Source organism: Chamaea fasciata, unplaced genomic scaffold (assembly GCF_029207755.1).
Source record: "Chamaea fasciata isolate MVZ Bird 193981 ecotype frontalis unplaced genomic scaffold, bChaFas1.0.hap1 SCAF_12, whole genome shotgun sequence".
Classification (NCBI taxonomy): domain Eukaryota; kingdom Metazoa; phylum Chordata; class Aves; order Passeriformes; family Sylviidae; genus Chamaea; species Chamaea fasciata.
The window spans coordinates 10,394,794-10,421,474 of record NW_027094097.1 but is presented as its reverse complement, the minus strand read 5'-3'; the positions used below and the strand labels follow the sequence as shown (position 1 = coordinate 10,421,474).

The window sequence follows — 26,681 nt, the reverse complement described above, 5'->3', positions numbered from 1 at the left end:
ACTGTTACAGGATTTTGAAAGCCTCTTAAATAGTTTTGGAGCTTTCTACCTTTTTTGACTAAACTGGGTGCACGGTCTTGTTTAAGGCATTTTCAGGCTGCCTTGTGAGACACGCACGTGCTCCTCGTCCTCCCACCTGCACTTGTCCGAGCCATCTCTCGGGCAGTCAGGCCCTTCTCCTCCTTGGCCATGGCAAATTGAGCAACTTCCTCTGGGTTTCTTCCTACTGACAGAGGCCCTAAAATGCTGTAAGAAAATACCACAGCGCAGTGGATGGAGCAGGACACCTGTGAGACCTGGCAGGAGCACTTGTTACAGGTGGCTGGCAAATCCACACCGGGCCCTCTCCTGCAGAGTGCTTTGCTGGCAGATTTGTAGCAGGGCAGAAAGGAAAAGTCCTGAAGAGACAGATGGGAGAAATGAAGCTGAGTTCTTGTGTGGGTCGGTTTTTTGTTGTTTTAAGTTAAGTTCTGTGATAAAGTACTGGAATGGTTTGCCCGGGAAGGCAGTGGAGTCACCATCTCTAGATGTGTTTAAGAAAAGACTGGATGTGGCACTCAGTGCTTAGTTGAGGTGTTGGGGCATTGGTTGGACTCGATGATCTTGAAGGTCTCTTCCAACCTAGTGATTCTGTGAAGTAGGTGAGATAAGGGGGTTCCAGTGACCTGTTCAGAGCTGTGTTTCAGGTTCCATATTCTTCAACCCTGGAAGCCCCAGGTAGTTCAGGAATTGTGCTTTCCATGAGTGCTTCCAAGGCAGGTTTACTAACCTAGTGACCTACATGTTGTATTGGTCTCAGATGACAGTCTCTTGAGCAGCTGTCACTGTATCCGCTCACAGGAGGAAAGTGAATTAGAAGGGCATTTCCTGCTCTGTCAGTACAGTACAGAACTTTGTCTAGCAAAGAGCAGCCAGATTTCCATGGCTGGCAGGGAAGGCCACAAAGGTGGCTCTCAACTCTGGCTACTGAAAGATCAGACCATCCTCTGATGCTGCTTCAGTTATTGACATTGTCTGCCCTGTGCCCTGCTTGCCAAGGCAGTTGTCAGACAGTTGATAAAGCAGGCTTCCAACTGAGACATTGCTGAGTTTTTCAGCAATGTTATCAAAATTTTACACTGAAAACAGTTTTTGGATGTGTGAATTTTCCGCATTTGTAATAGCTTAGTCATGCCACGTAGCTGGGTTTAGTTCTGTGGTCTACAGCAGGAGACTGTTCTGCCTTCTACAGAGTAGTTCTGCACCCAGTGTCCCCCTGAAAACAAGCTCAGCTCTGAGTTAGAAGAAAGAAAACCACTAAGATTAGTTTAGACAAGAAACAGCCAAACTCTGAGTTGCCACTCCTTTGGCTCAGTTACCTGAAGATAGTGGTTTGCTGACAAGAATCTGCTCCTGCTTCCAGCAGTCCCACCTTGAAGCATCTTCCTGGTGCCCACAGTGTGATGACTTGGATGCCCCTGTGCAAGTTCTAGTTCTGGTTCCCAGGGCAAGGCTGCACTGTGACTGAGCTGCTCAATCTCTTGACTTGCCCCTCAAAATGCTTTTGTGGTTTAGATTTTGCTCATGCACAAGAGTAGGTGTTGCAAGGAGTTGATCTCCCTGTGACTGAAGAGAACTCTTTCACTGGTTTCTGGATACTGATATAGATAAAGCTTTATCCTTTCTGGAATGGACTATTGTAAATTTTGCTAGATAAAGCTTTAAAAAATGCCCTTTTTTTTGTGATTTCTTTGCCATTCTACACCTCTGCTTGGTATTCAAAGAGTTGCTTTCCTCCCAGCATTGTGTATTCTGGAATTTCTTGTGGATTTTTTGGGAGCATTTTGCCCTTTTTGTGGTTTTTTTTTTATTAAATATTGAATCCTGATATCATGAATGCTTTTGTCAGAAGGGTATTGTTGATAACGCCTTTAACTTTCTGAGCAGCAAGGAAGATTAACTTGAATTAATTGAAAGACTTATTTATAAGCTTCCAAATGAATGTCTGTGCCAAAACTTAATAGGGTATAGCTAATCGATTCTATTTCATGTGCTTGTATCCCTGCAGTTTATAGGATTAGTGTTCCTTGCCATCTACAGGGCATTATCTTTATCTCCCTGCCACTTCTGAAGCAGTGCATTATACTCTGCTCCTTGGGCAACTGCTGAGCTTGTTCAGCTCTGCCGGGCCACATCACCCTGCTGGAGGCACTTCTTGTTCAACTTCACTGGGCTGTCAGATACCACTATCTTTTTAAAAGATCATTATCTCAGAAGTGCTTTCATCTGCCTCAAAGCATAACTTAAGCTCAGTCTCTGATAAGAAGTTTAATGATCCATCTGTGGCTTGGGGAGCTGAGAAGCAGGAAGGGTGATCCATACCAGCCCTGGTGTAGATGTGAAGCAAAGTTGAGGTTTTCTGTAGTACAAGGGACAGTTCCACCCAAATGACTGTGAGATGACAAGTGATGACCTCTGAAATGGGGAAGCCCAGAAGGTGGTAAATGCTTCAGTTTTCCTTTCAGAAAGAAAGCTGAGCAGTCTGTTGCCTGGCATGTCCTGAGCACTAGGGTCTCTTTATCCAGAGGTGAGGGGAAAGCTGTGCAGGGAGGAATCCCTACCAGCCTGCTCTGGCAGCACTCATTTCAGTGAGAAAGTGAAGTTCACTTTAAATCCATGTTGCAATTTTAGTGTTCCTGCACCAGCTTAAAAAAGGTGTTTAAAGGAAGTGAAAACACAAAGTAGTGCAATGTGCAAGTGACTATAAAATCTGACTCTCACAGTGAGTCTACAGAAAAAGAAACTGCTGTGGTGGTAGTTACTGTCTGCTTCTTTCTGCTTCGCATTAAGTCAGACAGGAGATCAGATCCTCCAGCTCTGTGTTTGTGACAATGATGAATTACCTAGAGAAGGCATCAGGGTTAAAGCCTGATTGTTTGCGTAAACCTTGTACAACCCTGGGGGTTTTCAGCGATGAGCACTTGTGCAGGAGCTGGAAAGCTTTGACACATGGTTGAACCTTCCTTTCTGTGAAACTGACACTCTCAAGGTTAGTCTGCTTTTGGTTTAGGGTGCTCTTGCCTCAGCAGGAAAGCAACCAGCTGTGGCAATGGCTTTGTGAAATGCTGCATGCCAGTAAATGCTGCTTCCCATCGTGTTTTGACACTAGTCTTAACCCTCCAAGGTATTTTTAAAGAAAATAGAACTGAATTAGAGGTTTGCTTCAGATTACACAATATGGTGGTTGGTTACCACATGCAAAAGAACCAGCAGGGTATTTACTGGCACCTCCTGAAGCCTGCAGTCCCCTGGCTGCGTGCACTGCGTGGTACCACGCTGGACACCCAGCAGCTGCTTCTCTTTTGTTGCACAAGTCTCACAGGTAAGAGGTTGACCTTGCGTATGAATGGGATCTCCTGAGACAGTCTCCATTTCATATTCTGCTTGTGTGTTATTTACTGGAAATCCTTGGTTTTCATCCCATCATTTCAAAGCTGAGAATTCTCCTTATTATAAAAGCTTGCTTTTCAAACAGGCATCTTCTTCCTCTTATTCCTGTATCAAAGTTGATTATCTTGCAGCAATTGATAGCTGCGTTTCCCTCTGGTTTGAACTTTCATCTGACAGGCATTACAAATATTTCCATCTCTTCCTTTTTAGGAGCATCATTTCTTTGAGAAAGAAATGCTGAGGAAATATTTCTAATTATTTTATCTCCTTAATAGGAAACTGCTGGCCAAAACTCTTCCAGTTTTGCTTTTGAAAACCTGTGAGCTTTACTGTGTGGTTTGTTGACTGAGCTCCTGTGTTACTCTGCTCAAGAGGGGAAATCACTCTTGTAGTGGTGGCAGGAACTGGGAAAGTGTTTTTGGTAGCTGAAACCTTCCCCATTTATGTGCACGAGGGGTTTTTTGTTTGCTTGACAGGGCACTCCATTTCATGGAAAGAGACATTTTCCATCATGAGGCAGTATTATGGTTGGCTGTAACCGAATATTTGAGGGGATGAATCACTGGCTCTTAGGCTGCACATTGCAGAGAAATGATCCCAGTGCCACTTGGAGCCAACTCCTTCACTGGCATGCTCGGTTGGATGATCCAGAGGAGGCCTCTCTGGGGCAGGCTGGGCGTCTGCACTGCCAGGCAGGTGCAAATCCACTCCCATAGCATCCCTTTCAGTGAATAATTTCATCTTTCCCGCTTGGGCTTGCAGCCATGACAGGTTGGTCAGCCTGTGGAGCTCGTAACTCCTTCATGCATCCATGCACGTGCTTCAGCCTGGCCTAAGAGCAGCTGCTTTCTGTGGTGAGGATGGTCCCAGTGGCCAGTGGAGGTGTGTGGGGGCACAGGAGGCTGCAGCTGCTTTTGTCCCATGCAGGGAAAGTGTCCTGCTCCAGCAGCATCTGATCCGAGGGCAAGATGTGCTGGGGCAGCTGTTCAGTGACTGTCCCACAGGGGCTCCTCTGGTGTAGAGAAGGTGTCAGGTATTGGCATTTTGTGCTGTTGGGTGAGAGCTGGAGTACCAGCTACTTCTTATAGATTAAAAACTTGTATTTTTATTGGTTTCCTTTGCACTTCAGAACCTTTCTTCCTGCATTCGTGCTCTATCCAGAGAAGCTGGTTTGTGATTAGATCTGTAGCAATCTCTCCTACCTTGTGTTCCTAATTATTTAGCCTTTCAGTTTGTTTGAGGCTTGACAATGAGCTCCTTGTATGTGATGGTGAGCAAGAGCCAAGTGAATGCTGTCAAACCCATCTCTTTACTAAATAAGGGGAGTTTATCCTGTCATTTCTCTCTTCCTGTTATCTAATCAACTTTTATATTGTACTTTTATTTTCTGCTGTGTCTGCTTGAGGGAGATCTGGAGCAGACATTTCTCCTCTTCTTCCTTCTGTAGGGAGTAATTTGAGGTGAGGAGCTGGTCACTGCTCTGCACTTGGTGCTTTGTTGTCGGGATTCCAAGGCTGTAGAAACAGGTTGGGTGTTCTGTATCCATGTCTAGTCCTAAGGCCTTTAGATGACAAACTGGGTTTTGAAGCCTTGCGAGAATTCCCTCTGTAAAGGCTGGATGTAGCTAAAAATAACAGCACGGCTTGATGTCATGGCAGGTGCAGGGAGGAGGTGGAGTAAGTCTACCTTAGATGGAGTTTCCAAGTGAATTCTCTTTTTTTTTTTCCACCTCTCCTCAGGGACTCCTCAGCGTAGTTCCTGGGAGTGAAAGCAGAGTCAGCAATGACTCACTGCCCACCATAAAGGCTCACTGAGCGCTGCCTTTTCCAGATACGACTTTGTGCCCTGGAGGAGAACAATCCCCTTCTGCCACAGCACTTTGTGAGCTCCCCCAGCCATTCCTGAACCAAGCAAACTTACAGGTGAGTTAATCATAATTACTTGCTTTTAATCACTCTTTAAGTTGTCAGCCAGAAAAACTTGGGCTTCAATAATCAGCTTTTATCTTGACATATGTTTGTTTTTGTTTCTTTAAGTAGGTTCTTACTCATTGCTAATCTCTAAAATACAGCTTTTCCCTTCTTGTATTGGTGTCAAGGTAGATTCACTGTGTAATTTCCATAAGTTACAGAACAACTTTATTCAGATTCTAAATCTGTAATAGTTTCACATTTTAGTATTATCTTGCTAAAATGCCCTTAAATGACCCAGATTCATAAATACATACATATTCCCTAGAAAGACATGTTTTGCATTTAACATAGCTAGTTCTTTTTAAAATCAAGAAAGTCATTTGAAGCAGTTGCGAACTCAGACAATTCTGTTTGAGGTCGTTGCAATCTGCACTGGCACCTCTCATCTGCTTGTGACTCACTGACTTGAGAAGGTGGCAGCTGTATTGGCTTGGATGGAAGGACTCTGAGCCTGATGGCCAAACTGCTTAGGGGATAAAGCAAGCATGATGTGATGCTGAAACCCTTTTGATGATCTGTGGTTTAGGAATTTCTTGACCAAGAAGTCAAGATCTTGTATTTTTTTTCCAATTAATATCCCTTGAGGAAATTTTTTTTTTTTCTTAGTTGGCCTCCAGTTAATTTCTTAATACTGAACATTTTGCTGTGCTAAAAGATGTGTTTGAACTACTAGAAGAGCCTGTGGGAGCTTGGTTGCAGTGCTTTTCCAGAGACGGCTGACATCCCAAGACTTGCTCATATGACCAGTGTCTGGCTTCCTGAATGTTGTTGTGATCTTGTCCCAAAGGGCAGCCAGAAATTGCAGAGTTGCCAGTTGGCTCTGATGATGGGAGCTTTCCATATTTAAAAGGTGTCAGCTCTCTGTGACTTTCTTTTGAATTTAGAGTGCTGCATACATTTCTGCTGTTAATGAGATTATTTAATAATTGAAGAATAGTAATAACCTATTACAGGATATTCACCATAACTTCTAGTGTAAATGTTAAATTTGATTCTTGAAAGGATAAAAATTACTTATTTATTCTGACATGCCTGAAGTGTGTAAGTAGTGAAATTACATGTTTTGCAGGGGTTTATTTTACCTGAGACTTTAAGTAATGTTCTATAGAAATACATCCTATGGCTTGAAACAAAACTTGTTATGAAATGGGCCTTTGAATCATTTTTCTCTTGCATTTTCAATTTAATGATTGGGAGAGACTGCCCTGTGGTCTCAGTTGCAACTGGGCCTGTATGTGATCCAAACCATTTGAATGAAGAACCGAAGAATGATTGAATTAGTCTTTGTTCCCAAAAAGGGAAGACTGGTTTGACACTAGATCCAAACAGGCACACAACACCCATCTCAAAATCCCAGTTATATTTGTAAGGCATTAAAACGGTGTCTATAATTCCTGTTTGATTCAGTGTTGGTGCTTCTTTGGATGAGAATGCAGGAGATGTAGGCATGTTCCAAAAATGTTTCTTTATGCGCAGGTGGACCAAATGGTTCTCTGTTAAATCTATTGTTTGTTGAGATAAACCATAATTGTAAGATTAGTTCTTTACAGTTTTGTCTATTTTATAGTTTGGAAATGTTCCTGATGTGAAATGAGAACCTTAAGTGTACTGCCCTTATTGGGATGGCATAAGCCTAAGGGTAAATGAAATTGGTCTGTTGATACTTAGTATTTAAAGGGTAGCAATGTGCAAGATTTACAGGCAAACTTGTTCCTCTGCATCCAAAAACCATGAAGGAGCTGGGAAGTAATAGGTGGCGTAGAAAGGAATGGTGTGTGGGCGAGAGCTCCATACCAAGGGAACTTCCTCCTCCTCCTCTTCCTTCCTTTCCCTTTCCCCACAATAGACTTCAGGTAAAGCCTTGTGTTTTTTAGCTGCTTTATCCACCAAAACTGGTGGGGTTTACTAAAATAGGAGTTCTTCTGTTGTTTTCTAGCAGTAGTAACACTGACTCTTGTTCTGGGTTTGCTTTTTCAGACCTCCTTCTGGATGACCAATGTGTGTTTTAAGTGATTCTGTCGGCAACTAAGTCTCCAACTTCCCACTCATTCCAGCTGGCAGCAACATTTAAAATGCAAAGAGATCACAACCCAGGATCACACAAACATTTCTCTTAAAACTTCCTAGATGATTGTAGTTGCTTTGGTTGTGTTCTATGCTAGCAGAAGCCTTTTCCAAGGTCTGCTGTTGACTCTAGAGCACCACATTCCCCGTTTCCTGGGAGCCTCGGGAGCTGGCAGCATGGGAAACTCGTGCGTTTGCCGCGACGACAGCGGGGCCGAGGACAACGGGGACGCTCAGGGCCGGCAAACGGAGAACAGCCGGACACACATCCCCGAAGCAAGAAGCCACCCCAGGGACCCTGTCCGTCCACCCAGGAGGGGTCGAGGGCCTCATGAACCAAGAAGGAAAAAACAGAATGTGGATGGGCTGGTACTTGACACACTGGCCGTAATTCGGACGTTGGTAGATAAGTAAGTACCTCCTCAAGGAATAATTCAACATGAGTGAAAATGTTCTTGTCTTCTCTCAAACTGTGGCTCCAGCCTTTCACCGATCTACACCTGACCCTCCCTGAAGCAGCCACGTGTTTCCATCTGGAGGCTTAGGAGAGGAGCACCTTTCCTAGGTAATCGAAGTAGCTCCTGAGTGCCCAGGTACAGACTCTTCCACGAGCTGAGGAGCTTTCTCACAGTTCCTCTATGGGCCTACACCCATGTGGGATGAGGAGTGTTCTCAGGTTTTCTTACCTGGCACAGATACGCAGTTTAGGGAGCAATAAACGCTCCAGAGGCTGAGAATTTCTCTCCTAAAAAATGGTTGTTGTGCAGTTTTCTGTTTGCAGGCTGGATTTTTCTTCTTTGGAAATGGTGAAGCAAAATGGGGAGCTTTGATCTTTGTTAGCCTGGATAAACAGACTGAGGTTTTCTTTCCAGTTGTAAGTCTGACTACTTTTTAAAGATCACATGTTGTGACTGCCCAACTCAGAATCCCAGTGTTGCATTCCTGGCATGCTCAAAGCATCCATTAAGGGTGTGGGGGATATTTATGGGCTCATCGTTTTTTTTTTGTCTTATTTTGTTTTTATGTTCCTTTCTACAAAGCTTTAAAAGGACCTTAAAAGTGATGGGTTAAGTTAGCTCCACACCTTTTGGGTTAGGTGCAGGCTAGGAATTGGAAAGACCAGAACTGAAGGAAAAACACTATTCCAACCTGACAGCTGGGGTTTGAGTTTAGGGTGGATGAGGCTCAGAATAAGTGAGCCTTGATTCGTATACCTGCATCAACTCTGGAATGTGCCTGCAGAGAAGGAGTTAGCCTTCCTGCTGTCAAAGGCTTTAAGTGAAAATACCAGGACTGATGTTTTTCATGGACATTTAAGTCTAAGGTGTGTGTTTGATTGGGTTTTTAACAAGTTTTATTTTGTGCTCTGTCTTCAAATCATGGCAAACGTTTTTTAAAGTCTCTGCCCTGTCTCACATGCTGTCCCCTTTCCCACAAGTTCAGCTCCTTAAGCTGTTTCACAACACTTCTGTGCACAGTTGCTCCTGTTCCTATGGATCTTGCAGTCAGTTTTGTATTCTTGTAAGCACTTTTCTGTGCTACTGAGAGACAAAAAGCAGGGTTATTTCACTGCCCATGGAGTCCTGTTTCTGACAAATTCCTGAAGCTACTGTATTTTTACAGGGGCTTTTATATAGACTATAGTAAAATGCACTGTGATAAACAATGAATAGTTGCTTTCCCTGTTTGCTATTTGTTTGTTCTTTCTTGGGGTTAATTTTTTTCTTGTTGTTGGTTTTATCAAGTCTCAAAGTTCTGACCTAAAACATATCTGACAACTGATTTTTTTTTCCTCTCCTATCTAGAGCTAGCTTCTTCCTAGAAGTTTAATTTCATAAACTCAGAAGGATAAGTTCTGTATTTTGAAGCTTACATGAAAAGCTGCCTTGCAGATTAAGAAATTACCAAAATGGTTGTTTTGCTTCAAAATGAGGAAGGTGTGTCCTGGAGGGGATGTTGGAAATTAAGTGGTTAAAATGGCAAATCAGTGGGGCAGGATTGTCCTTTGCTCCATGCCAGTACTGTAAGAACCTGCTACTCATGACAAAATCAGAAATCTTGCAGATAAAAATGTCATGCTTTTTTATCATAGCCTTTACTTGTAGTTATGGTTGGGATTTTTGTTGGGGTTTTTTTCTCCTTTCTTTGAATCTTTCTATCCTTTCTCCTGATGTAATTCTGGCTGCAAAACTGCACTTCTTTTTCCTTCTGGGCAGATTACTTTCCACAAGAAAGATGAAGATGCCTCGAGTTTAAAAAAAAAAAACCAAACAACTATTTGTTTCAGATATTGTGGCAATATAAAAATGTGTTAAACTTCACTTTAGCATTTTCTTGTGGAAATATTTAAGAATGTGTTCACCTTTTTGTAAGAAGAAAAAAGATAAGTATTTGTCATATATATTTCATCAAAGCTGAGATTTTTCTCTTCTTTATGACTAATCTCTCAAACTAGGTAGTTTTATTATCTCCATACATAATGTCTGTTGACATTTTCTAAAATTCCTCTGTATTTCACATTTCCAATTTCTTTTCAGAGCTGTGTGATAGAGATTGAGTGTGGAACATAAAGTCTAAGCTTGGGGTTAGTTCACAGTGCCTAAGGAGCACTGAATAAAGCATTTTAGGATGTGCTGCTGGATAAGCTTATTCTGGACCTAGAGGTGCTCACTGAGCAGGATTTTAGGGTCTTGCCTTAGCTACTTTCACTGGCAGTGCCTGCTCAGATACATAGCTGTGTCCATAGCTTTGTGTCCTTACTCCAGCAATCTGGACTGAGGGCCCGATCTGTTGTACTTCTTGTGGGTTTCATGTTGGAGAATGGGTTGGATTAAATATTTTCTGTTAACAACTGCCTTAACTATTTCTTTTTAACAGCTCTTGTTGAAGACTATGATGCTGTTAGGTGGCTTCCTATTTAAGTTTTGTGGTGGTTTTTTAATATTTATATATTTAGCAGAGAATTTCTGAGGAAAAAAAATCCTATTGAAGCGATGCCCCTTGTGCAGTGCTCTGGGTTCACTTTGTGACCTCTTACAGGCCCCTCATTGTGTACTACAAGGAACCTGCTAATGAACAGCACCAAGCCTATGCATTATGTTCAGCTTTTAGACATGCAGATGTGGATCACAATTTCACTTGTCAGCTGTTGCAGACATGCAGATGTTGATGATGAGCCAGAGAGAGGCTCAAATCCCATCTGTGTTTCAGATCTGGAAATGACATTAGCAATCTGCAGCCTGTGTAACTTCCTTTTGTTAAATGGTTACTGGATTTGTGTTCTGTCTATGTATAATCATTTTATTCAGTGTATTATGTTGATGATTGTGTGTAAATTTTGACCTGTGTAATATCTCTTTCAGTGACCAGGAGCCTCCTTATTCAATGATCACGTTGCATGAAATGGCAGAAACAGGTATCAAGGCATTGTGTTGGGCATTTCAGTTGTGACTCACAAGCAAAAGAAACAAAACAAACCCCAAGCCCCTCTTTTCTTTGCAAAGAAAAATACACCTCAGCCAGGTGTGTTGGGTTGGGGGAACCAGAACACAGTTCTACCCCACAGAACTTCACTGAGCTCATGCATTGGCCTGAGTTTTTTTGGATTCAGTTAAACTTCCCACGTGAAATCTCCAGAAGCAGCCAATGGATGGTCACAAACACACTGTAGTGGCATTAAGCCATAAGCCACAAAGAATGGCTGTTTGCAGCTGAGCAGGAACATCCTATACATGTCCATAGACATGGGCTAAGCCCATGTGCTCTGGTGTTGGCAGATAGCACGTTCCTTTTGGTTTGGGTCTTGCTGACCTTAGGCCTCTGCTTTACTGATGTACTTGTCCCAGCCCTGTCCCTAAGTGCTCCTGCAAGACAAGCCACATTTGTGCTAGGGCTGTTTTATCTTTGTTAGAGTAGGAGAAATTCTCCCAGCTTAAGACTCAACAAAACTTCTGGTTCGGTTGAATTTTGATCTCTCTACTTAGTAGTGTTGGTAGTGGTCTTAGGAAGTATATTTCTGTATTAAATTAATCAATCTGGTTAGATATTGCAGCAATTCAATAAAATATTTTTCAGGGGAATGTGCTAACATAACTCAACCCCAAAGGTATTACTGCTATGTTGTTGTTGCAGGGAATGCTGCTTCTTCAACCTCACTCACCTATATACAGATACAGACTGTCTTTATTTTCACTTCCACGGGAGCTATTTTCTTGTAAATCAAACTCTGTTTACTTTATCAGTAGTTTAAGATCTTCTTAGTGGATGTTTGCTTGCAAGTAAAAGCCCTTGTCTACTCAATCAACAGTGAGAGCTGCTCCTTAGGAAAACAAACAATCTTTAGGTCATCAGGCATAGGAAAAACCCAATGAGTTTCTCAGAACCTCGTGTTACTTCAGGGGACTCAGAAAGAGGGATCTGATTCTGATTAAAATAAATATTTCCTCTGTGTCATTGTGTATGTAGCATTTAACACCTAAGAGTTGACATTGGATGCTGAACTCTGAATATCACTCTAGAACAAAGTAGTTGTCCATACCACCATGAGTATTCCCTCCTAATATTAGTAGGAACTAAAGGATGCTCTGGCCTGGGCAAGACTTTTCTCAAAACCATAAAGGTGTTCACTATTACCCAAGCTGCTGTAAACTTTTTTTTTCTTGAATTTAAACTTCTAAACTATTGCAAACTAAGACAGTGGTATAAAAAGAAAACAGTTTTTCCTGATGTCTTTAAGCTCACTGGGTAATTTTGAGGATTTTTCAGTTTACATATAGGGAGGTGTTTTGAACACTTCTGAATTGCACTGTTAATTCTGAGTGTGACTTCTGTTTTGTGGTTGACAGATGAAGGCTGGTTGGAAGTTGTCCAATCTTTAATTAGAGTTATTCCATTAGAAGATCCCCTGGGACCAGCTGTTATAACGCTACTACTTGATGAATGTCCGCTGCCAACAAAAGTGAGTCGAAAGCTGATGCATTTATTTGTCAGTTACTTGTGATTGTCACACCCATGAGCTCTCTGAGTGGCTTTCACTGGTGATGCAAGACTGACTGATAGTGGTTCAGAAAAGGGGTGTAGCATTCCACTTTAAGTAATTTGGGATGACTTGGTGTCTGAACGCTAATCAGTGCTAGGAGCATTCCCAAAAAAATCTAAATTGGGTCCACAGGGAAGGAACAAGAGACCCTTGGGTTTTGGCTGCTTTTTTTGCCACTCTCTCCTGCAGTGTGGTACTTACACTGTGCAGGGAAGGTGTGCAGGTGCTGCAAAAGCTGCCCAAGTTCTGCCCTTTTGTTCTCTCATTTGCAAAGTTACCCGTTTACAAGTCACTCTTGAATTTGTTCCTGCCCTGCACATGAGGAATGCAATGGAAATGGGTGTGTTAAGCTGAACAAGTTATGTTTTCCAACTATGAAATACCTGTATATGGTTTTGGCAACTGAGAATACTAATGTTTTACTGGCCACTAATCTGGTTTTGGGCAGAAAGATGACATGAGGTGTTCATGCTGTGTTGGTGGAGGTGTGTAACTGAAAGCCTCAGGTGCTTTAGGATGCTAAACATAATGTTTGTGCAGAGAACTTGCCTATCTTCAAATGTTTGTCATTTTCTTATTTCTTCAAAAATTGATGATCACATCATTGCTGCTTTCATTTCTTAAGCTCCTGCTGCTGCCAGTTTTAGTCTTCCTTTGGTGGTGTTAGGGTTATAAAGAGCTTGTTGTATCAGTGGCTGGAGAATTGGTCAAGCTCTCAAACTACCTGAAGTGGGTTTGTTTCCTCTAGGTTATTGATTAAAGTTATCTGAGACTTTTAAACAAGAGAAATGTATAATGACTGCCACAGAGACTGCTGAATTATTTTGAAAACAAAGCTATGACTAGAAACTTTGTCTGCTTTAAAAAAGAAATCAGGACATGGAGACCACTGTGAATGCACCATAGGGAGAGTGATTCTGGATTTTTTTGTTTGGCTCTGCAATGTCCTTGGCAATCAAATGATTTGTTTTTCAAAAGCCACGTGATTTTTATTTGGGTACTTCTAAGGAGTTTGCCATAAAATAGTTGATCTTATCAAGACAAGGAATGAGGTGCCTGTGTTTCTGGGGGGCATAGTGGTTTTTTCTGTGTAGTTTCTTTGCAGCGCAAGGAGCTGCAGTTGTGGGGTCTGCTGGCCACATGCAGCCTTGTAAAGTGTGTGCTGCTGTTCATTTTCTTTCTATAGAGGATAAGTTTTAAGTTTATTGTCTTAGGGATTTTAAGTCAGTGCCTCATTTCCATGACAGCTGGAGAACAGCAGCAGGCTGTATTTCATTTTCTGGTTTTGCAGGCTATTAAGTCCATAAAGTTAAAAGGGCAGTGCAGTAAACTGTTTATTCTATAAAGTCTTTATTTAACTCAAAATACTTGATCTCTCTGACAGTTCTAATAATGGCTAAAAGCAGTATCAGTATGTCAAGAGTCTAATTTTAGTGACTCCTTTCCATCCCAAGTCTGTAGCCCAGTCATTCTCTCTTCTCTGTTCTTTCCGCTTAGCTCAGTCCTGTTCATCAGTTCTGTTTTTGTGGCTTTCCTTTTAAGAGCATAACTACTTTTCAGTGTGATCTCTGTACAGACCTCAGACTCTAGCACAGTCAACTGATTCAAGTGTGGCTGAGAACAGAGTTCAAAAAAACACATCTATTCAACTTGAGCAGTGCTCATTTTTTCTCCAAATGGCTGCTGATGACTTCAATATGAGGAGTTCTTCTATTTTAATTAGATCCTTGCCTGAGATTATGCAGTTTCAATCTGTATCAGCTGAAACTTTCATGAAGTCTGGAAAGTTGAGGAGGATTTGGAACTTTTCAGGGTGGGGTTCTCCCTGTAGGATGACTTGTTCTGGCTCTAGATTAACCCCTAACTACCCTGAAAATGGAGAGTATGCTCTAGACCTATCTGGAATTTTATTCATACCATACTGCCTGAACAAAGCAAGTCAAAGCATGACATTTTAGATTGATAACCCTCATTGGTTACTTCCTAAATTGTGTGACTACAGAAAACCACTTAGGCTCTCAAGAATACAGTTTGACATTCTGTAAAGCTGACAACATCCTAAATTTATGATGGGAATGTGGGCTTTTTGGGGAGGGTGTGTCTCTTTAGTCCTAAATTCTAAAATCTGAAACAGTCCTTTTCTTTTGAAAAGGGTGTGAGTTTTAGGACATTGGAAATAGATCAGGTGACAGCAGTGCCATATGTGCTAATTGATTCCTGTTGCCATGGGGAGCTCCCTTAGGTATGTCCAGAAGTGTCCTGAGCTCTTGATCACAGCAACCAACAATCTGGTGGTAATTTTAAAGTTACAAATCTTGGGTCTATTGAACTTTTCTTCTCCTTCATTATCTTACCTTTGAAGATAACCACCCCATGCTGTCTGTAATATGATGCTGACTTGAGTAATGTGTACAAACAATCTATTTTTACAATACTGAACTGGGGGGACACTGTATCTGTCAGTAACATTGAAGAGATTTCTGATTTTTCTTTTGCAGGACGCATTACAGAAGTTAACTGAAATCCTAAACTTGAGTGGAGCTGCTGCTTGCCAGGACGCCTGTCACCCTGCCAAGCACCGGAACACGACTGCAGTGCTCGGCTGCTTGGCAGAGAAGTTAGCAGGTATAGCCCTGGGGTTCTCCTCACAGCTGGCATTTGGCTCTCTGCAGCACCTTCTGCTTTAGCACCCACGAGGCACACTAGGTCAGAGGTGTTTTCTTAGAACTGAATAATGTTCTCTATCAGGGGGGTACCAGGTGTGACAGAATCTGGTTGATTCAAATGTCTGAATGAGCCATTCAGAAATCCTTCTGATGTGTGGTTAGTGATTGGGGATCACTGTTTGTTATATTCCCTTAGCACTGGTAATCAATCTCTTCTGCAGACCCACTCTGGCTGTGATTTACTGAGGACACGTTCTGTAGAGTGTAGGCAGAAATATCAAGTTAGTGGTCTTTGGAGGCTGTATAGAAATAAAAAAGAAATATGCGTTTTCCAGTAGACATGTCTTATTCTATTGTAGATAGCTGAAAAGATTTTCTTCTGTGTTGCTTAAAAGAAAATATGATTTTTCATATAGGATTTTTATTACCTGTCATTCCTACCTAGTACACTGTTGGAAATCAATGATTAAGTTTCTTTCCTGCTGATGATCTCTTTTGTATCTAGTTTTTTTTTGCTCCTTTTCTGAAAGTGGACAGGAAATAGAGGAAAAAAGTGATTGTCCGGTGTCACCTAATGGTTATTAAAACCCAATTACTGTATTTCTGTGGGAAAAAAAAAAGAAATAAAGACCAAGGTCTAGAAGTGTTTTTGTACTGTAATACTTCTGCTGTATTATACTAAGTCAAAATGAGATACTGTATCTGCTTACATCGTAGTGGACACAGATCTCATCCTGTCATCTCAGGCAACAAATTTGTTGATGAAGTCTTGGAACCCACTGCAATTTCTTAAGAGCTTGTAGATGCCAGAGTTTGATTCCCTCGTGTCTGTCTCTTGATTAAGTGGACACTATTTCAAGGCTTTTCCATTTTAAGTTGGCTGCTTGCTCTGGTACTGCTGCAAGCTGTATAATTAACTATCAAATTGGCTGTATCAGGTGCTCAGTTTTGCTTATTTTGGGCTACTGATAGATGGAGCTGGTCTTTACAAATTGACTCTGGAAGTAAAGGGCAGACAGTATCTTTTCAGAAGTAAAAAGCTTGAAAATGCTATGTGGAGTCTGGAGTCTTACTGCAAAATCTCAGAAGTGTGGCTAGAACTCTGTAACCCACATAAGGAGTGAACTGAACAGGACTGTAATATGCCAGTAACTGTAATTATTAAATGTGCACCAAGTATTTTGCTGGGAACAATGATAATTATTTTATATTATAGTTTTGCTTTACTGTGAAGTTGTTTGGTGTTCTTTAATTTGTTACCTTGTGTTTATAAGATCTGTGGTGATGGGTATGTGGTACTTCCTGTGGAGGGATTTAATTCCTGATGTTCTTGCAGGTCCTGCAAGCATAGGCTTGCTCAGCCCAGGCATATTGGAATATTTACTTCACAGCTTGGTAAGTGTCTTTGATCTTTTTGCATGTATCCATACATACCAATTAGAATGCAATTTTTTTATTAATATTGTTGTGAAAAGTTGGAGTCATGTCTGCTAAATATTGGCAGTGTATGTTACAGAAAGCTGAGATTGCAGAGCCTGTGGGATCTCCATCTTTGGAGATAATTAAAAGTCAATGGAACAAGGCTCTGGGTAGCCTGATCTGTTTGAACTAGCTCTCCACAGGAGGATGGAATACAGGAACTTTGGACCTAAAACCTTCTGTGGCAGACTTGCAACTCTTCTTGTCTGTCTGTACTGGGTATTTATTAATTAACTTTTTCTTACTGCCCATGTTTAGAACTTCCAGTCCCACCCGACAGTGATGCTTTTTGCACTAATAGCACTGGAGAAGTTTGCACAAACAAGTGAGTATTGGCCTGATACTGCTCTTAACATCATGGCTTCTGCTGCATTATAGTCACTTGCTTTGCCTGATCACTTGTGAGCATGAGAGTCTGCATTGGTATTTACTGCTGTAGTAAATAGTAGCTCTACCCCTCAAAACCCCTGAGATACTAGCTGAAGCTTATTTTCCTTGTTAGAAATTGCTGTAGAAGGATTTGTGACACGGGGCCTTTGTCACTGACATAAATCTGTATTAGATTTGGACAACAGTTAGGATTGGGAGCTTGTAGGCAGGAAAAAATATTTTTTGCTTTAATGACACCCTTACCCACAAATCCTTAAGAGCTTTGCTGAAATTCAGTCCTTCTCATCTTGGAAATTACTACGTAATGACTTATGACATGAGACCTTTGTTACTTAAAAAGAAATCAGTCAGTACTGGAGAGATGGAGAACAGCTGTGGTTGGTCTCTTGATGATGTAGCTCTATGCTGAGAAGTGGTAAATCTGAATGAAGATAATTCCACATCTGCTTGGGGAAACAATTTCATGCTGCTTGTAATATTGAGGTTTAGATATGTGTAGACAGTTCTACTGCATTTGTAGGACGTTATTATTTTAACTAAACTTATCCCTAGCTGATAGCAATTACTCTTTTTCCTCTTAAATTGCAGGTGAAAATAAAATGACAGTTTCTGAATCGTGCATTAGCGACCAACTGATCTTGCTGGAGAAATGGACAGATAATCCAGACTACTTAAAACGCCAGGTTGGATTCTGTGCCCAGTGGAGTTTAGACAATCTGTGTAGGTATAACAAAGGGATGGATTAATTTAATATTAATCAACCCTCCAAAGAGATGGAGGACTGCTGTGTGTTCATTTTGTATGAGCGCTTAGCATACCTGGCTGCATTTGTAATATCTCCTTGAAAAAGAAAACAAAACCAAAAAACAATCCCCACCAACAAATATATCCAGTGTAATTGTATGCAAAGAAAATTTTGGCAAGGAAAACGTTTTTGAAAGGAAGTGGTTTGTACTGTGCAAGTTGGAGCTGCAATGAAAATTCTTCTTTCTACCAATTTCCTGTAACCCACACTTCAGCAAATTTGCTGAGTGGCTCAGCAGTGCTGCTCTGTCTCTGTGGAACATCTGGATTGCTGACATGTCCTGGTGATGGCCACTCCTGTGGTCATTCCACGCTGGCACACTGGCTCAAAGTATTACTGAAGACTTTTTAAATTAAATATACTTTTTGATTTTTGTGATCAAAAGTAAAAAGTGTTTGGCAAAGCACTTCTCTAGGTCGATCTTTTGGATTACTAAAAATCACTGAATTTGCTTGGTTAGTTGTGATTTCAAGGGTGCAGCAACTCTAATGACCTTGTATTTTCTAATGCCTTTTAGATAAATTTGGGTAAAAGGTCTGTTGGGCTTTAGGGGCTTTAGTCAGCTTATGGAAAGCCAGTGTCAGCTGTGTTTAGTAAATGTCTGTGTAAGTGTTGTAGCAAGTTTGAGTTATATGAAGATTCCTAAGATAAGATCTTTGACTTGTATATTAACATGCATGTGTCAACAATTTGACACCTGGCAAGAGAAATGCTTCTGATCCTTCCGTGTAGAAGGGGCAAGCAGAGAGAGAGAGAGGAGTGCTTTGGCTCAGTTCACGTTCATCACCTAAAAATGAGACAGTAGAAACCTTTCAATCCTTGTTTTCCCCTTCTTCCTATCCCCAAATCTGTTTGCACTGTAATGAATGAGAAAAACTCTCCCCACTGAATATACAAATACAATGGTAAATCCTGAAACAGTGGCAACTTGGTGTGAACTTGGATGCCTTCCATTTGCCTGTGGGTTTCCTGCAAGTACTAATTAGATTGTGGGAGCTCTTGTCAGAGGCACAGGTCATGCTTTCACGTGTGGAGGGTATTTAACACGCACTGTATTGGAAGCTGTTTTCATGCAGGCAAAATCTCAGTGTTTCATTCACTTATGTCAAAAACTACCTGGATCCTAGAGAGATTATCATTGTAGGAAATGTTTAAAATCAAGTTTTGCAGCAGCAGTAACTAACCCTGGTTGGGATTTTTTTTTCTTTTTCAGTTTTAAAAGAAGGCAGGCAGTTTACATATGAGAAGGTTGACTTGACCAATATTAGGGCTATGTTGAACAGTAACGATGTCAGCGAATACCTGAAGATCTCACCACATGGGTTAGAGGTAGGAAATTTTTTCATGTTTTCAGCCTGAAAAAGAGGCTGAAGTAAAAGGCAGCTTTTGCTTTGTACTTGCTCCTGTGATTTTGTAGAATGAATCCATGTTGTCTGCCAGCTTTGTCCAGAAAACTTGCTTTGTCATCAAAGTAACATCACTACTCTGATCTCAAGTGTAGAAATGTTCACACTAAATTAGTGCCTGTGCCCCAAAACTTCAGGGAAGTGAGGAGGGTTCTTAAGAGTCAGAGGGCTTTTCACTTACTTTGTGAACAGTTTTAGTCAAAATATCATTCTGTTCCTCTCTAACTCCTTCTAAAAACTTGTCTGACTATTTAGAGATGAATTTTCATGAATTAACATTGGATGCCTCCTTGTCCTTTCTACCAGGAACCAGTTAACAACCAATGACGTAGGTTTTCCTGTCATGGTTGTCCTAGTCTTTAAATCTTTAAATTGTTTGTCAACTACTCTTTTTTTTTTTTTTTTTTTTTTTTTTTTGCCTGTGGCTTAACCACTGAACAATTTTCAGTCTTGCCTACTCACTAGTTTGTGTGACAACTACTGCTATAAAGAGAGGTCACTTTGTCCAAAATGCCTCTAAAATTATGTTGGTATATTCTTATATGCAAGAAACTTGATCCAGGGAAGAGAGGTGTTTGTTTGCATGCTAATTTTGTAGGCACTGAATTTCTGTTTGGTTTTGGTAGGCGCGATGTGATGCCTCATCCTTTGAAAGTGTAAGATGCACATTCTGTGTCGATTCTGGAGTCTGGTACTATGAAGTTACAGTCATTACTTCAGGAGTGATGCAGATAGGATGGGCAACCAAAGACAGCAAATTTCTCAACCATGTGAGTACCTGTAATGTCATCGAGCTGGTGATGTAACGTCAGTATTTTCCTTCTTACGACATCTGTGACAATAGCTCTGGTTATTCTGCTTTTTATGCTATGGTATAACTTGTTTCATTATTTCCATAATAAAAAAAAAATAATGATTACTACCCGATAAAAACTTCTCCCTCATATTAGAGTTAATTTTCCATGTTTATCAGCCTTCCAAATGACCATTAAAGTTCATTGAAGTGCAAGCTAGAATTTTAGGACAAAAGGTGCTGAGAATGGAAACAGTGCTGGGATTCTAAGTGGACACTTCTGGTTAAGCTTGAGTGAGAAATTCACCTGAAGCCCTTCTTTACTGTTGTAATTGCGTGGCTTTCTGTTCCTACTTGGAATTTATTTTAGGAGAAGAATTACATATTTAACGTAGAAGTAAGCAGTTCAAACTGATCATTTCTGATTATTATAGAAAAAGTCATTCTACAGCTGAGTCAAATACAGAAGCTAATATCAAGATAGGCCAAATGCATACATGTGACTAAATATTGATTGTGGGGGTATGAGATAAATACATTAAGGAGATTAAACAAACACCAGTGGCAAGAAATCCAATGGGAATGCAAGAGTAGTAACTCTCACCATTTAACTTAGGTATTCCTGTGAGTTCAGAGGTCTTGCTCCATTTCTTCTAATTACTCATGGAAATACCATTGTCTTCTGCTGATGTATAACATGCACATAATCTCTGTCACATCCCAAGTCCAGTCCCACATTTTTAGCATGGAATTCAAGTGTGATTTAAGTAAAAAAAAAATAGAAACCATTCACAAGAAGCGCCAGCCAAACAAAAATACCATGCAGACCTGTGCTGAGCACAGTCCTTGTAGACACTGAGTGTAACAGAAACTGTTTGAAATAAAAGGCCATGTGTCTGCCTTTAGACTGCTAAGAGGCTTAAAAGATTTTTTTCCCCACTTACTGTTAAGGAGCTTGGTGTATGTGCATTTTTTGTGTGTCCTGTACAAAGTATGAAATTGGGAGATGTCACATCTCTGAGTAGGATGGTTTTTCTGTTGCTGCAGCTGTTTTGCTGGTGGCCACATGCTGCTGTTATTTAAGTTCATGAGGTGTGTGCCTGAAATACAAGGATATCATCCTCCGGGCATGTCACAAACACAGGCCTCAGAAGCCATATGCTCTTTATTTACAGCATCTGTAACAAAAAGACTAGTCCTAAACATGACATTAAACACCCATTAGCTGGGCTTAGCTTTAATTTGGGACATGGGAGGCTTGTGTAATCAGATGCTGTCTGGTATTTGCACTCCAGACAAACCATGCTGAGCACGAGGAAGTTACTTACTTTCCATAATGCTTTTGGGCTTCGTGGTCGGTCTCTGCTACGTGACAGATTTTTCTCCCTCTCTGAAACTCTTCAGTTCTGTGTTTGCCTTGGACCTTAGGACTGTCACTTGATAATGCTTTCACAATTTGAGGGAGACTGGCAGTGAAAGGGACACAATATGCAACAAATTAGGTGAAGGGGCTGTGTGTTTGTTCACTTGGTGTACTGTGGGTTCTGGTGGCACATGGCTATCTTGTGGGAAAGGCGTTACAAGTTTGGTCCTGGGACTTCAAGATAAGAGACTGGTTGTTATTCTGTGGTGACTTTTTAAGATGCAAAAATTTAACCTGTTTGGGTACTAGCCTTCTGATTTTTAAATACTCCACAGACAGGAGTGATTTGAGGTCAGAGAGAATGGAAGACACTTTGGAAACAATATCCCTTTCTCTCCCTTCCTTCTCACCCCAACAAATTCCCTTTTGATGTGAAAATTAAGCTAAAGCTAGTTTGAAGAAAAAGATTACCTTGAGGGGAGAGAGAAAGAAAAGCCCTTCCTGGTCCTGGAAGAGTGGTTTGGGTGGATGAGACTAGACTTTAGCCCCTGTGTGTGAGGAATGGCTGCAGGCTGAGCTGTTGAGCTCTGTCTCCACAGGAAGGTTACGGCATCGGGGACGATGAATACTCCTGTGCGTACGATGGCTGCCGGCAGCTGATCTGGTATAATGCCAGAAGTAAACCACATTCCCACCCCTGTTGGAAAGAAGGTATCCAGTCTGTCTTCCGCTGTTTTACCCTAACTGGATTTCTGCACAGGATTTTTTCCCCTTGCAGGAGTCTGTTCATAGGCATGAACAAAGCAGTTACTGCCTAATTCTGATGATCAGAAAGGTTTAATAATTACTGTGTCTTTAAGAGTGATTGAGATGAGCACAGTGGGCGCTACAGTTTTGTTCCCCAGCCTGTGTAAAGAGACTTCTATTGGTTAAACACTTTTTCTTTTCAAATGCTTAGTGAAAAGCATAGCACCAATTAACATTGGACATTTAATCATTCAACTTTTTTCCACTTGTTTGTAGTTGTACACAACAGGGTTGAAATCTTCCTTTCTGAGTTAAGAGTTGTTTTAAGAAGGGGAAAAAACCTTGATCTCTGAATTAGACTTTTTTTTTTCTTTTTTAAGGAGGAGTTGCACTGTCTTGCTTACTTTAAATTCTTGGATAACTGCTTGGACAGCAAAGTTCTGTTCTTGATCTCAGCTTTGAAATCTTGGTAGGATTCTGTGCATGCCATGCTTGTGTGAACTGTGCCGCCTTCTCTTCTATTAAAATTTTCCCCCAAGGATGGCTAAAATAAAACACCTCTTAAAAATAAATAGCACAAGCATATTGGAAATTTCTCCTCAGAACACCCACTTGCTAAAGTCTATTTTCAACAGGTGTAAAATAGCCAAGGAGTGACAGAGTGCAGCTTTCTTCTGGCTTTGGCAAATATTCTGCAATACCTCTACAACTGTGTAGTATTAATGCTCTGGCAGACTAAAATACTTATTTTTTTTACTATTTTCTCCTGGGTTTTTTGGTTTGGGTTGGTTTGTTTTGATTTTTTTTAGTTACTGTCTGTATCAATGTTTCTTCTTTTGTGCTTTTGCAAACAGTTCCTTTTAAGTAAGACAACTCACAGTGTCATATGTGATACTTGAAACAATAACTGTTACAGCTGTTGGCATTTAACAGAAATGAAATCTTTAAATTATTTTTGTTTTGCATGTAAGGAGACACAATAGGATTTCTACTAGACTTGCAAGAAAAGCAAATGATCTTCTATTTAAATGGAAACCAGCTTCCTGCCGAGAAGCAAGTATTTTCATCTGCTGTGTAAGTATCTGCTCATTTGGAAGGACATGACCTCTGTGGATAATTGTTTTAATTATATGAAGAGTTTTCAATTTGAGATGTAAATTCATATTTACTTACCTGAAGCCATCATTAAGCAAGTTTCCCCATTGAAAGTTGCTTAGAAATCAATATGAAGGATATAATTTTACAGGTGGATTTCAGGGTCCAAAAAAAATACTTTGGACTTTCCAAAGGTATGCTCAGCTCAGTGTTTTATACAAATTAGCATGGCATTAAAATAGAATTAGGCTGCAGCAAAGATGAACAGTTTTCTGGTGCCTGAGGAATTTATCTTCTGAAAAATAAAGCCTATCTTGTAAATGTTGGAGAGGGCTTGTTAACTGACTGCCATTCACTGGGGCCAGCTCCTGGAGCAGCACATTGAATATTCATCAGAGGATGTCTCTTGGTAGCATTGCAGGCAGGTGTTGGGCTTATTTTGCCAGCTGTTGTTAAAATTAGCACATGGTGAACTCCTCTATCTCTCATAGGGAAGTTCAGCCTTTTACTTCAGGAAAGATAAGCTGGTGTAGTACTTGAGAAAGCAGCTTCCTATGCAGCTTAATTAAACATTACAGTACTTTGTCAGTTATTCCTACCAGGCTAATAATTTCATCCATATTTTCTCCTCAAAGTTCAAGATGCAGGCAAAGACTAGTTCAGTTTAGAGTTGCTGAGTATCTTCTTTATTCAGTTTTTGGTGCTCTGTTCTTTGAGTATGAAATTGATAAACTTGAGTGCTTGTTAGAACTTGGGGTATTACTGAATTTTGTCCCTTCCAGTAAATTTGAGAGGTGATAGTTGGGGCTTTAAATGTGTGACTAATCCTAGTTGTACAGTAGGCAGCCTTTATTGGCTGACTCAGTAAGAAATTCAGATAAATCCCAATAGTAAATTCAAGAGCTGAGAACTGAACAAGGTAAGTATGTGCAGCTGCAACTTGATGGTCTCCCAGTTAGCTGCAAAACACTGGTATTAAACTTGTCTCTATCTCAGGGTATATTTTCAAATGGTAATAGTAACATGTCTGAAAGCTCTACTATTGTTTAAGTCATTCTAAAATGCCTGTTCATCATGTTGCAGATCGGGGTTTTTTGCTGCAGCAAGTTTCATGTCCTATCAACAATGTGAGTTCAACTTTGGGGCAAAACCCTTTAAGTACCCACCACCAATGAAGTTTAGTACCTTCAATGATCATGCCTTTCTGACAGCAGAAGACAAAATCATTTTGCCCAGGTAATCCTCCTACCTTGTGTGTTTGCATGCAGAGAAATAAAATGTTTCACGTCTGAGTTGCCAAGTCTTGCCTTGTACTCAGCAAAATTAATTTCTTATGGGATCATACTTCCATAGGTTCCTCTTCTAAAAGGATGACAGAATAGGCTCCAGTGCAATTTCACGAGTAGGGCAAGAGATATGCAACCAAAGTCCATTAAATTAAAATATATTTTGTAATATTAAGCTAAATCAAAATGAACTAGTACCACACCGTAAGCTATTTTAGTAGAAGTACCTTCTGCCATCTAAGGTTTATTGGGTTGATTGAGGAGGTATAGTGTTATTTAAAAGAAGATGTCCTATTTAAAATTGACCTAATTTGTGGTGTTGGCAGCATGGAACTGCTGAATGATTGTAAGTCTTGAAATTGTCCTGATCCTGATGAAAATTTCCCCATTTTTGAATGATAGTACTGACATTGTATTTATTGTATTTATGCAGAGAAAATCAAATACAGGTTGCAAAATCATTTTGTGCCTACCTATAGCCAGAGTAAATTATTTCTGCTTGTGACTGCAGGTGCTTTAAGTGAAAGCCTGATGTAGTCTTTAACATGATCTGCTAGGTACAAATTTGTCACCCTCCCTTTTCAAATTAAGTGTTCTTCTGTCCTGGTAGTGTGCCACACTAGGTGAGAGGTTTGTAGTTTCTGGCTGATGCTCAGATGGGGTTGATGTCGTTCTGGCACTGCTCTTGCAAAGTTCAGGCAATAGCTGTGAGAGCTGTTACATGATTATGCCAAAAGATGAGAGACAAACTGGGGGAAACTGGTTTCCTGTTGATGCCTGACTGGTGAAACTTGGCCTCCTGTGTTACAGACTCTTCATTATGCAATACCACTGAAAGGCTCCATTCAAGGTTGGACACTGTTGTTCTTTGTGTAAACAAAGATCATCCCTGCCCTACAGCCTGAACTGCTTGGAAATGATAAGCCAATCCTAAATTAAAAGATAGCTTTGATCATTTCAAAAGTGATAGAAGATAAGGCAAAGGCCTGTATGAGTGGATCCTAATTATCCATCACAGGATTAAACCTAAAATCATGCAGAGTTGTGCTGAATTTGGTGCATCTGGTGTTGGGGCAAGACCATCACCCTGCCACTGAATAGTTGTGATGGGTGTTGTCTATGTGTTCCAGGTGGGAAATGTCTTATTTCATCAAATCAGGGATTTTTTCCTATTTTCTCTCGCTTGTGACTGCTGCCATATTGTTAATTTAATTTGCAGGTTTTACTCTTTTAAACTGTGTTAGAGCATTATAGGGTTTCTGTACATTGCTGATACATGGGTTTGTGAGGTTTATTTGTTTGGAGTTTTTTTTTTTTTTTCTTAACTCCTAAAGGTGCTCAGGTACAAAAGAACAATTTCTTTAAGTGTTCATCTGTGGGAACTAGGAGAATTGTTATTTAATCCCCTCTTTATCCCTTTCTGACAGACCAGAATAGGGAATCAGGCTGTTTTGCAGGTCTCTGGGTGTGTTAAGCCTCTTTTTGTGGGCAGTTGTGATCGATGCTTATCAGCAGTGTGGTGTAGCACTGCTACAAGTGTTATCTTGGCCTTGATGCAATTCTCAGAATAGTTTTGAATCTATTGCTTTGAGTCAAACTAATTTTGGGGGGGTCTGTCTCTCTCCCCTCAGACACAGGCGCCTGGCTTTGCTGAAGCAAGTGAGTATCAGAGAGAACTGCTGCACACTTTGCTGTGATGAGGTAGCAGACACAGAACTCAGGCCTTGTGGACACAGGTAAAACCTTAAAAAAAAAACCCAAATCCAAAGAAATAAGAAAATGTGTGTGTGATGTTCAGCTTAGATATCTGAGGCCACATGCAGTCCCTGCTCATCTTGATTGACTCCCTGGGGATAAAGGAAATAACCTTCCTTCCTTTTAAGGATGTGATGTGTAGAGGTTAAACACAGTATTCCCATTATTCCCCTCATCCTAGATCTGAGCAGATGGAACCCCTAATTGTGTTTTTATTTGGAGAAGTACAGAGGCTGCATCTGTATGCTGCCCTCGGCTAGAGTCATAATTCCCTGATGTCAGAGGCTTTACTGATTAGTACCTGATACTGGTGGTGTGAAATCCAGATCACGTGAGAGCAGAAAATTCATAATATACTCACATACTCATTAAATGTTCAACAAATGGATTGT

General features: G+C 40.7%; 1 protein-coding gene across 2 annotated transcripts in view; it reads left to right on the top strand.

Annotated features, from left to right (window-relative positions):
* Nucleotides 1–26,681, top strand: part of RSPRY1 (ring finger and SPRY domain containing 1) — a 34,525-nt gene that overhangs the window by 4,668 nt on the left and 3,176 nt on the right. The window contains exons 2-15 of one of the 2 annotated variants that reach the window (XM_066194569.1): nt 5,260–5,351; nt 7,380–7,876; nt 10,829–10,881; nt 12,311–12,423; nt 15,003–15,129; nt 16,507–16,565; nt 16,908–16,974; nt 17,628–17,759; nt 19,058–19,173; nt 19,877–20,020; nt 22,006–22,117; nt 23,125–23,227; nt 24,332–24,484; nt 26,166–26,270. In XM_066194569.1, coding sequence (XP_066050666.1) covers nt 7,530–7,876; nt 10,829–10,881; nt 12,311–12,423; nt 15,003–15,129; nt 16,507–16,565; nt 16,908–16,974; nt 17,628–17,759; nt 19,058–19,173; nt 19,877–20,020; nt 22,006–22,117; nt 23,125–23,227; nt 24,332–24,484; nt 26,166–26,270 — 1,631 coding nt within the window. In that variant the 5' untranslated portion in view covers nt 5,260–5,351; nt 7,380–7,529. Of the gene's footprint in view, nt 1–5,168; nt 5,352–7,379; nt 7,877–10,828; nt 10,882–12,310; nt 12,424–15,002; nt 15,130–16,506; nt 16,566–16,907; nt 16,975–17,627; nt 17,760–19,057; nt 19,174–19,876; nt 20,021–22,005; nt 22,118–23,124; nt 23,228–24,331; nt 24,485–26,165; nt 26,271–26,681 lie in introns of both variants that reach the window. The other variant, XM_066194568.1, reaches the window with a different exon arrangement.